The 12,732-nt window shown below is 30.9% G+C and overlaps 1 protein-coding gene across 1 annotated transcript; it reads right to left on the reverse strand.

Moving 5' to 3' along the window:
• Positions 1-2,381: 2,381 nt before the first annotated feature.
• Positions 2,382-9,392, reverse strand: LOC148280951 (HORMA domain-containing protein 2-like). The gene is made up of 7 exons (XM_088227531.1): positions 9,142-9,392; positions 8,628-8,743; positions 6,800-6,921; positions 5,271-5,470; positions 3,520-3,588; positions 2,766-2,840; positions 2,382-2,390 (listed from the first exon to the last, which is right to left on the reverse strand). The coding sequence occupies exons 1-7, from the start codon at positions 9,325-9,327 to the stop codon at positions 2,382-2,384; spliced, it is 777 nt and encodes a 258-aa protein (XP_088083657.1). The 5' UTR covers positions 9,328-9,392.
• Positions 9,393-12,732: the final 3,340 nt, after the last annotated feature.

A 12,732-nucleotide genomic window follows, 5' to 3' on the forward strand; every position in this document is an offset into this window, starting at 1 on the left:
TTTGGTTCATACGCATAGATGATATTTCATTTTCATCAAACCCTTATTTTATATTGCACACTAGGGTCTGTATTCTAATAGGAAGTCAAAATGTATCTTAAATTTTATCTGCAAAGTAAAATTGATTTTTCTGTATTAAAAACAAAATATGTTTACAATATATCTTTCAAAACATGTTCAATTACAGGTTTGACGAGGATACTTGGAATTTTCATACAAATATACAGATTTTCGTATATAAATATCGATGTTACCATCTCGATGTGTACTGGTGATGATAGCGTTCATAATCGCGACCCTGATGGTGCATAGGGCATTGCATTGTTAAATCAAATGCAGCAAATCTTGATAATTTATTACAGGAAGGAAAGATGATCAGAATTACGCTTCAGATGCCAATCCAGGGACAATGAAATACTTCAGTGTAAAATCACCATTAAAAACAAATATCTCACATCAACCCTCCCAGGAATCAAACCCAGTATCTCAAGCTTCTTTTTCAGGATTTTTACCCGAGAGCAGCTATGGAGTCAAAAACACTCATCCAGGATTCTGTTTCTATTTCACACACAGAATTATATTCATTAGCCCGGATTTTACCCGGATCACAACAGGTCATGAAACCCAATTACAGTGGTGAATTACAGCACTGAACAACACCCAGGTTTTGTTTGCAAAAAAAAAGTCCTCTCACCAAGAATCAAGGGGCTTAACTATTACTCCACAGAGGTCACCATATTTAGTAGAACATAAAGAAACAAAGGACGGATAATTTATGAAAAAAAAATTCCTCCACGATTCAATTCATTCCACATGAATTTCCACATACACAAATTATTGTTTGATTTGAATAAAGCAGACATAAAACTGTATTATTATGAAACATAAATGCTTGTTTTGTTTTGAATATGTCAAAACCATGTTAGTAAAAACATTTTCCTGATTGGAGCAAAATAAACTTGCTTTTTTGGAAGGAATCTAGAATTTTAATTTTTATTGGTCTTTTAACAGTAACATAACATTTAAAGACTGTTGAATAAAACCGGGAATATGGAAATATGAAATATAATAATGGAATAATTAACCATACTTGCAAATCAAATAAATCGTTTGTTTCAAATAGGTGCTGGGCAGACTTCTGTGAGAAGTTTTGATCTTCCGCCTCCTTATTCTGAAAACAGATTCTGTTTATGTGCATGTATACATATTATTCATACATAAAATAAAGCATATCCGATATGTTCTAAGTATATAAATTTTTTTGCACCACAATAGGCTAAGGGGGAAATCGCACTGATGAATTACAGCACATAACATCTAGGCTAAAGTAAAAGTCACATTCAGCTCTCAGGTACCCTCCATGCATGAGGCATGCGTTGCACCCAATACAGCACGGGTACCAGAGAATGTATACCAGCTAAGTAAACTATACTGAATTAAGCACATTGATCCTGTAAATATGACAGGTTGTCAAATTGGTTCAAACTACTAAATTGAATTAAGAGATTAATTCTTGTTATAATATTTTTAATTTGTCCACGTGTTTGTATACAAAAGACTGGATTCCATCCCCTGGGGAGCTATTAATAAATTACGACAGTGATGGAGAACATTTTAGAGAAGGAATATGGAAGTCTAGGCATTTACAGGGCTAACGACCTGTCATTGGTTATGTTTTTTTTTTATAGATAAAAGAAATATTTGCATTCTTATGATTTACCCAAATATTACATTTTTAGGGCCACTTTTAACGAGTTGTAAATAACTCACTATTAGAAAATGGGAAACAAGTTAGGGTAGAGTGGGATTCGAACCACGGACCTCTGAGCTGTGAGTCCAAGACACTAGCCACGGGACCACAACAGGATCATCCATATTTCTTCAATTCTTCAATCTGTTGATTTCAGTGAAGTGAAAGAGCTGAAACTATTATTGTTGTGAAGAGGTTCGTCTGATTGAATTATTTCACAAAGTGAATGTGTGTAAAGTGGCCACTTAAACCGCCCAAATTTGAAGCACTGCAAATGCCTAGACTTCCATATTTCCTTCTCTAAAATGTTCTCCATCTCTGTTGTAATTTGTAAATCTTGACAGTAAATAATGGACAAATTTATAAGACACATTTAAGTTTGTGAGTGAATATTCTTGATGGAAGTTCATTGTAATTTATTATAGAAATAAAATATGAGTTCTACTTCCCCCATTACTACACCCATTGTAATAATTTTACTAATGACTTTTTACCCTTTGTTTTTCAGAAATGATAATTGACAGAAATCAAGCTCACAAAGGATGGGACAATTAAAAATAATATATATACAATACTTAAACTCATTAGAAATATCATTATATCAACTCATTAGTTAACCTGAAACACTTTGTTAAAGATCCTGAAGACAACAATAATATTATTTTATTTACTCTCATATAATTTTCAATTCTCTATCCTTACCTCTGTCTGTATAAATACATTGAATTTCTTAATAAAGATATCAGTCTCGAAGATGTCGCGAAAGCGATGAAACCGATCACTGAACATTCCAAATTTGTGGATTAAAGTGTCACTCGTCTTTTATTTCTATAATTATGATTATTATTATTTATTTATTGACAGACTTATGCAGTCCATTCTAACAATGGTAAATACAATTTCTTATAAAAAATACAGGTACTAATCAAATAAAATAAAAATAAATAAAATTAAAGATAGAAAATTATAATAAATAAGATAATCAGATAAGAAATATTGTACTTCTCAAACTTACTTCTTCTGATCCTTTTGTACTTGAAGTATCTTCCATATTAGTTTGGGTATAAACAGGTAAATCAGGATCATCATACTAAAAAATAATAACAAATATGTATAGTACCTCTTTTTAAAAAAAAATATTGTTAAACCTTCTTGCTCCATTGAATAAATTATATACTGAGGAAATTCAGTGGTTTTTCAAATTTTATTTACTTATTAATAGACTATGAAAATAAGCAAAAAATATATTTTATTTATTTTTTAGAGTTTTGAATTTTGCAATTACTCCGCCCGTGACGTCACGAGTTGTCATCGTCAGTGAGTTGAGCTGTCATTTAAAAGGAGAAACCCCGTATGTATGAAAACACTTCAAACATGGCTTCCCGGAAACCGGAAATCTATCGCAACACATAATTGATGGGCTATTCTAAACAACTGTTGATCAGAACCTATGATGTTTTTTTTTATCAAAACATATTTTTATTAATTTATTCATACATTTTTGAGAACCTTCAGAGTACAATTAAATGTTCAAATTTTTACCGCGTGCAAGAAACCATTTTTTATCGGCCCACTTTTCTAGATGAGTTTTAAGAATTTCCAAAATTAATCATTTTGTAAACAAATACCAATAATATAAAACCCACAAAACTTCACTCGTTACATCGTACTCTTTTACAATACATACATTTGTTTTTAAAATTTAACACTCCGATACATCCAATACAATACATATATTTTGTAAATTAAGTTTGTAATATGAAACTTACAACAGGTGATAGAGGATACCGTGAGTTTTGTATTGTTCCTGTATCTACAGAGCTTCCTACACTGGAATTCTAAAAATGAAATAAGTCACATAAAAATAACTCAATTTAAAGGAAAATGTTCATAAACATATCAAGACAAAAAAACACTAAACGAGTCAACTACTGTCACTGATTACATCCATAAATTATTTAATTTGCTGTCAATGTCCAGTACAAGGCAGAAGGTAGATGCCTTCAAAATATGGTGCGGGGGATGTGTCCTCCAGTTTTTCGGACACATCCCCAGACAAGATGAGAGTGCAGTCATGAAAAGTTCATGATCGTGAGAGGGGTCAAAAGAAGTAGAGAGAGAGAGGAAGATCCCCAACTAGATGGACTGACCAAATAAAGGCTGCCCACAGGAACAGGTGGAGGACAACAATCTATAACGTGTTGAAGAAGTAGAGGGAGAATGGTCACGACTCACGGCCCTCAGGAAAATGACACAGATGACAATGTCCATTCATAAATCATTTTATAGCATTTCTATTACTGAGATAGCTTTATTTTAGACTTATTTGAATAATTTTTTTTTAAAGATTTTATGAAAGTTTCACTTAAAACATGAGTAATTAAAAAATTACAAAATTGAGATGGTATACCACAAGATTGTATATTCTTGGTTCACAAGCATGGGTCGTTCCTGGTTGTGTCACTATGAACCGTGTTTCTGTAATCAACTAATGTATGTATAATGTTTTTAATAAATAAATAATTCTAAGACCAGCAGCAAATGTTGTAAAGCTATTTTCATAAAATAACTTTTGATGTTTTAAGAGGAAACGCGGTCTGACTTGTCTTTATATAAATGTATTCCTGTATTTTCTCCCTGGATTATGGCACTAAAGCAGTGATTTTTTACATACTATAGATATTTACCATTGGCGTGTCTCCGTCCATTTGCTTTTTTTGGTGCTTTCCTATGGGAACTGGGACCATCCAAAAACCCATAAAAGCACTCAGTTTTATCTACCGTCTTCATTCATACGGTAAACAAATATGATAAATAATTTAGAAAAATCGATTAGGTACCTACACAAAAAAAGTAATTCTAAACTCTTTCTAAAAAAAAAAGTCCGTTTCAGATTTGGGGTGCGAAACCTCAATTTTATCAACTTTAATTAGGCATAATCAGTCCAACATATAAGGAGGCATCTGCGAGAGTGACAGAAAACTTATTCATAAAATTTCTCTGCCATTGAATTTCCCCTTAATAATTGAAAACAAAAAAAATGTTTTTTTTTTTTAATCATGCAAATACACATATAAAAGATTTCAAAAAATAGAAAATCTATTGTAAAAGTAAATAGCAAAGAAGCGGTCTTTAAAGATACACTGCGATTAGTGTGCCAATTCAGTGTTATGTACTAGAAATAAAATGGATATCCGGTTACTATCTGATATATGGCCAATTTTTGACTTGCTTCTATCCGGCTACATATTGAACACATAATTGAATAAACAAAAAATAATCATTTTAATCGCAAATATATTGAATATAATGCTAATGTAATATTTTAAGTTGATTGGAGGTAAATTAGGTAAAAAAGGCCACGAATAGTAGTGAGAACCTCCATTCGGTTATTCATAGAGGAAATGAGAAAAGACCATAAAATTTATTAGAATATCTGCAGTAGCTTGGAATCCAAAATGAATCAACATTAAAAGGGGATGAAAGAATGATGACGACAGTTATTACCAAGAAATCTTACCTCCATATGTTTGTCTGGGGATCCAATATAGTTGTTACCCTGGACATCCAAAACGGCTGGAGATCTGTTAGATGTAATAACCTTCACACGATGGCAAGGAGTGGTCACAAACCCAATCAAAGTTTTTAAAAAGTCCTCACTGTTACACTCCTCACTGTGATGAGCAGCGTATCCGGCGGGCTCGTATTCTGGTGGAGTAACTAGAAATATACATTAGTCAAATATATATAAGTGTTTGATTGTAAATGATTTTATTTCTTTAAGAAAACGAATACTTAAGCTTTTCTTTTGATAACTATCCAGTTCAATCCATTATTAATTAGAACAAATTTTACTTTGAAACACCATCTTTATATGAGTACTAACGTACCTTACTTTAGTCTGAATTTCAAGAGGCGTAATCTGCCAGTCGAAAAATAATTGTATTTTAGTTATTTATTTATGTATTTATTATTTCGTTCACTATTTTTGTATTAATTTATTTACATTGAAGATAATGTTCCCTCACTGGGATATCCCGTGTGAAGGCAAAACATAAACAAAGTTTTGTAAAGCTTTTAGGTTTCACTATTTTTGTATTAATTTATTTACATTGAAGATAATGTTCCCTCACTAGGATATCCCGTGTGAAGGCAAAACATAAACATAGTTTTGTAAAGCTTTTAGGTATATTTTTTAAGGGAAATACCCAAAAAAAAAATGTTTTTACATACCTAATGTCAATTTACTTTATGAATGGTGAGATTTTTAATAAACGGCATTTTAAAATGGGCAAAGTTGTATGGTTTTCTTACTTTTTGTGCATTTTACCAGACAAACAATATTAATAAAATAAAATAAATCAAGTGACAAAATATGAATAAGTATAGTTTTTTAATATATATAGGATTTTTAATTAAATTATTCCAACATTTCGACTTCATTTGCAGGAGCCATTTTCAGGGTGAAGTATGAAAAAAAACCTAGCACCTTTCATTACGACCTAAGTTTTACATGATTTATTTTATTTTTGCCGGGAACATATCGCTGCTTAAATTCAAAAGGTCCACAAATCGAAAACCCCGAAATTTTGTTTTATTGCAAAACTGAGATTTAACTCAGTCATATTTTTCTATAAGAAAAAGAATCCCATGAGTTTTGCATTATAAATTAGTCAAATCCCACAACAGCCCTTTTGGTATTCAGAGCAATGCCGCCATCTGTTTTATGTTTCTGGGCGATAGTTAGCACAAAACTCCATAATAAGATAGACACAGCTTTAAAAAACATATCCAATGATATTAAAAACATGAATATAAAAAGTAAGATTATAAAATAAAAAAAAGCAAAAACTCGGGTAAAAACTTCGATTGGAAAAACTCTACTGGAAAAAGTCAAATTTAAAATTGTGGCCCTTTTGAATTTTAGCAGCAATATTATTTTTGAGAAATTTAAAACAAAAAAGAGGCTTTTGTACATCTTGTAATAATTTATTTATTTAAAATAGAACGCTAAGGAAATTTATTATTTTTAAATAATTATCAACAGACCTTCATCATAATAATGCAACTTAAGCAAGATTTCATATTTTGCAGGCAACGCATCAAATCCTCCTACAATCTGATTACACCCTTTGAGTATATTCATAGTGGCGTCCTTGATGGTAGAGTTGCTAAAAAAATATATAATTGCATTTAAATCCCAACAGTCGTCTTCATTCCTTCGTCTGCACCTAGCGATGCATTTGTTTATCACGATGGCAAGATTATCAGTCTTACGCTTCAGGTTGAAACACCTTTTATACTGATATTTCATATCAACAATGACAGAAATCAAACCTGAAACCACACTGACCACTAGGCCACAAGCAGATTTTAAATAATAATTTATATAAAAAATAAAAATGGTGTATTTGTTTATTTTTATTTTAAATCTACAAGTAAAAAATAAAAGAACTTAACCCTACACTTTTTAAAAGCAATATCTTCCAGCCAACCAAATAACAGACTGGTCAAAATTTACATTTAAAAAACCGAATTCATAAAAAATAACAGCTCTTTTTTAGAGGGCAGATAAAGATTGCACATATAAATTTAATAAGAATACATTATGCTGTACATATATAAATTATGAGGAATGTGGGATTAGGTAATGAGTTTGGAAGTAAACAGGAAGAGGATCCAGGAATGAATAAGGAATAAAATAAAATAATAAGTGAAGTGGGTTTAGGGTTCTAAGGATATATAATAATCTTTTAGGCATTTCTTAAAATTGACCAGAGAAGTTGCATTTTTTACACGAAGGGGTAACTCATTCCAAAGTCTAGCACCTTGAACAGATAAGGAAATATTGAAGAATGATGTGCTATGTCGAGGAATGGAAAGTGTTCTCTTTTGAGAAGAGCAAAGTGATGAACAATAATCAGAAAGGTAAATGAAATTCTCAGCAAGATATTTTGGTGCGTAAGGGTTGTGAAGAATATTACATAGAATGAGAGTGATTGAAAGTTTAAGCGCTGATTAAAACGAAGCTACTTGAGTTTGGAGCGAAAAAGTGATACATGATGTAGGTTTTAAGTACATTTATTAATTTATTTTTACTACGTTTTTACTTTGTTTTTGCTTCATTATTTACTATGTATTTACTACATTTTTACTGTTTTTACTACATTTTTACTTTGTTTTTGCTTCATTATTTACTATGTTTTACAAAATTTTTCACTATGTTTTTACTACATTTTTTACCATCTTTTTACTCCATTTTTTACCTTGTTTTTCAATTTGTCCACTATCTTTATAACTGTTTCTATACATTAATTACTGTTTTTATATATTTTTTTGACTGTCTTAGAACGGGGTAAATAACTCTAGTTAGATAGTCAAAGCAACATTGCATAAATTATAATTTTGTGTATGTAATATAATATAACAATAAATAAATGGTTATATTTTTGGGATTGAAAATAAAGCGAATGCTATGGTTCTGCAAATGCTCCAGACGATCAATGAGTTTAGTTTTGGCATCACAACAGAAAACAGATTGGGACAGATTTTTTGCTGCTGTTGGAAGATAATTCTGTAATTTTTTTTAGTAAATGGAGGGTACGGTAAAACTTTTTCCTAACCTCGGTGATCTGTTCTCACCACGTTAAGGTCACCATAATACCAAGATTTTTCAACCATTTTCGTAAAAGGAATCCGATTGCTGTCGATTACTAAAGTAGGATTGGTTGACCAATTTAGAATGGAGATTAGTCTTTGGCTATCAATTATATATATATTTATAGTAGGTATAATTATGACATTGATGGTGGCTATATAATAATAAATAATCATGTAATTTATTATGTTTAAAAACTGTAAGAGAATGATCACTTACTAGTGTGGGTTAAATGAGTTATCTTCTGGTTTGTACTTGAATGAGAATGTATACTCCTCCACTAGAGTCTTCTCCTCTACTTCCCTGTTATAGAAACTCAAAACAATACGGCGTAACTGAAATCACACCATATACAAGTATTTTAATGAAGTTTGTCACTAAGATTGTTTGGTGGTTGGGCAAGAATGTTTTTTTTTAATGATTATCATATATCAAATGAACATTTTGATTAAAAAAAATAAGTGATCATGAAAAAATCATGGCAATAAAGTTGAGATTCATTTTGTTAAAAATACAATTTAAAAGATCCAATTACTAAAATTAAATAATTATTAATAAATTTCAAGATTTATAAAATACAAGCTCTTTTGAGTAGGTAATAAGCGAAAAAAAAAATTGGATAATTCATTTTTTTATTTAAAGTTGTACATATTTCAGCCTCCTTGCATCAGAGAATAGTAATAATTACACACGTTTCATCCAAATTACTATTGAATTTAACAAACGTACTTACATATTTCTTATCGATTGCGTCGTGAAAACCGTTAATCCAAGTATAGAATCGATTTGCATCCAGCGAATTAGACTTCTTTTTTATCATCGGTACGCATACATCTTCGTATTTCTCGATGATAAATGAACTTTTCGGAAACACCCCCCTTTTATATAAAATACTGCTGAGGGATATTGCGCTGAACATTTTTAAAAATTCCACTGAACCAGTATAACTTTTATTTGCAGTCAAATGAAATTCTTGAAGCCATTTTTTCAACTGAAAATCATCGATAAAACATGAGATTGTTATGTTCAATACAGCAATGTGGCAATAATATGTATTTCTAGAAATGCCGATTTCGCTTTTTGTAGAAAAGTAAGTTAGTAAGAAATCGGAAAACTTTGACAAATGTATTTAATTATATTACGAACTTTCAAAGTTATTACAATGGTTTTTGGAAAACTTCATTACCTCAGTTTCGGTTTTTAAACACACTCCAATCATTTCGATGCGTGTTTGTTTATAGTCTTCTATATTTCTCTCCCCTCTTTATTTTTACTAAAGTAATTAATGGGAAATAAACAACAACGATCCACAAATGAACAACAAAAAATAAACTAAACAGGCACAGGTCGCAATTTCCAAATTGGAATGAAAAAATTTAATAGATTTCCCGCCCAGCTTTACCAACACCAACATAGATTGAGTCGATCGAGTGTTGCCAGCTAGTGAAAGTGAAGGAAATAAAGTTTTATTTCAGTAGCGTGCTAATAATGAATACCAAAGCTATTGCTAAATGCTAAACATATTTCGTGAAGGTATTCATTTGATGAACTTTTTTGGTCCAATTCAGGATTTAATTCTTTTTACATCCTGATTTAAACTTTTTTTTCCGGAAATAGTTTGTGAGCTTATTTAAGAACTTACCGATTTTGACAAGAATAGATTAGATGAAACCATTTGTGAAATCTGTAACGACTTTAAAAATTTGAAACCATTTATGTTAGCCGATACCCAGATAGCAGTGAAGCTAGGTACAAATATGATTTAAGATTGATTGTAGGTTGATACAGAAAATTTGACGAAACAAGTTTTTATCGAAAATGGCTGGAATCTTGTTATGTCAAGTACGGTCCCAAATAGCAAGCCAAGCTTGGTACAAACTTTTTCTAAGATTGATACGCCGAATTTGACAAGACTAGTTTTTGCCGAAAATTCCTGGAATCTTGTTATTTCAAAAATGGTATTTTAGAATCCGAAAATCATACAGTGATGATGAACACATTGCCATATACATTTAAATATGGAGAGAATTCCTTTTTTTATTTTTTATTTAATTGTTATATTTAATCCCAGGACTTTTCTACAAGACTACACTACACCACAGATGCCGCCGAATTTAATTAGTGCATGAGAAATATTAAAATACTGCTTAATGAGGAATTCCACTGTTTTCTAATATATTTTTTTTCTATTAGTGTACGTTTTAACTAAGCAAAAATATAAATATATATATATATATATATAAATATATATAAATATATATTTGTGCGTTATTTAAAAATATATGATTTTTTAAAGTTACATTTATCAAATACCGCGCCAAATGACTGTAATCAGTGTGTCATTTTTCAGTAGTGACGTCATGAAACGGTTGGCGTTCTTACTTTCACTGACCGCGGTAAGTTGTATTTCTCCAGCCAATAACAAAACTGATAAGAATCTATGGAATATTGCTTTGATTACTTCATTTAGTTGATCGTAATTTGCTCATTTCTATGTTATGGTTGTTTTTACGAACGGTAGATCTGGCAACGCTGTTGAAATGTCAAAACTTTTCAATCACAAATTACACTCTTTTTTTTCTATGGTCAAAACGTTCCTTACAAGGTGCGGGGGCTTTAAAGCGGAAACCGGAAATACTACACGTAGATATAAGGAGTGACGTCATTATTTACGATTTTAAAATAAATATTATTTTTAACATTTTTTATTTATTTTTGCGTGCGTTTTTGAGATATTTCATCCTACGCCAAAATTTTTCAATATTCACGTGTACACGAAAACATTTTTAAAATTTAATTCCGGGTTGGGCTGGAATTCCTCATTCCAAACAACATTAAGGTTGGCAACATACTGCAACTACAGTCATAGACAAATAAGATATGTACTGAGTGCTGTCAGGTTTCGTTCACGTAAACGAAACGCGCAATACGCAGTACTTAATTGTTTTGCGGGTGATTTTTTTTAAACGTTTAATATTGCTATAGTGCTAACAAGGTGTTAACACTCAGTTTTAATGATAAAATATTGACACCTTTGCCATGCAGGAAAAAACAATAATAATGAGTTTTCGTATAATTTTGTGAATCGACATAAGTATTCGTTTCGTAAAGAGTTGTTTAAAAGTAGGTTTAAAAATATTTTACCATCATTAATGCCTTAGCATTGCACATTATACTATTAAACATGTCATAGCATCAAAACATAATTTATTGTTTTATGTTTTATTTCCTTCCAGAATACTTCCAATACTGGGGAGAAAAGAGATTGCACAAAATGCCCTTGCAGATGCAATACTACCTTTAATTATGAAAATTAAATAGCAATTAACAAATTATATTGGTAAAAAAAAATCTGAAAAAGCATGGTATGTAATTTCTTTTTCTATAACTGTTGATGTTTTATAACTGTGCATTGTGCATGCTCAAAGCTGATATGTCATGTTATGACTATTTATGTCATGTTTTATGTTAGTTACATTTAAAAAATGTATCCAAAGTAAAACTGCTTCTTTAACTTTCAGAAACGGGGAAGCATTTTTAAAAAGCTGAAAAAATTCGCAAATTATATGATGATGAAATTAGGAAAAGAAAAAGAAATATCAAAATGTTCTAAATTTATAACAACAGAGGGTGAAAGTAAGTCTAGGCATTTAAAGGGCTTATGACCTGTCATCGACTTGTTTAAGTGCCCACTTTACACACTATGTAACATTCACCATTCTGCCTATGTTTAAACATTCACATTTCCTCAACTCTTCCATCAGTTAACTTTGGTGAAGTACAAGAGCTGAAACCTTTATTGTGTGGGGGAGATTCATCCGGGTGAACTATTTCACCTACTAGGCGACGCCTGAATTTTCTTTTCAAGTTTTATACTTCTTATACCAGTTAGTTTAATCAATAATGTTTTAGGTATGTTCAAATGTTCAGCCGGATGAATCTCACCCAGATAATAAAGGTTTCAGCTCTTTTACTTCACAAAAGTCAACAGATAAAAGAGTTGAGAAAATGTAGACGTTAAAACATAGACAGAACGGTGAACGTTACACAGTGAGTAAAGTGGTCACTTAAACCAGTGAATGACAGTTAATAAGCTCTGTAAATGCCTAGACTTCCATATTCCCTTCTCAAAATGTTTTCCCTTTCTGTTGCAATAAATTTTCATTTGAATATCGGATACTTTTTACCATGAGAAATCCCGCTAGTCAAAAAGCTAGTAAGACATAAATCTAAGAGACAAAATAATGCACCGGACTCTGATCTCCAGTCAAATTAGTCTCAAGTCTATTTTCTGAGAATCATTTAATATCACATCATCTGACTT

The sequence above is a fragment of the Micrasema longulum genome, unplaced genomic scaffold (assembly GCF_059751315.1).
Source record: "Micrasema longulum isolate JH-2025_06_02 unplaced genomic scaffold, ASM5975131v1 h1tg000509l, whole genome shotgun sequence".
NCBI lineage: Eukaryota > Metazoa > Arthropoda > Insecta > Trichoptera > Brachycentridae > Micrasema > Micrasema longulum.

Excerpts from the sequence above, each read along its gene's own strand:
- LOC148280951 (XM_088227531.1), bottom strand. The coding sequence starts at position 9,327 with ATGTTCAGCGCAATATCCCTCAGCAGTATTTTATATAAAAGGGGGGTG. Across the intron at positions 8,744-9,141 it reads ACGCAATCGATAAGAAATAT|TTACGCCGTATTGTTTTGAG; the intron begins GTAAGTACGTTT and ends GTGTGATTTCAG. Across the intron at positions 6,922-8,627 it reads AACTCATTTAACCCACACTA|CAACTCTACCATCAAGGACG; the intron begins GTAAGTGATCAT and ends ATATTTTTTTAG.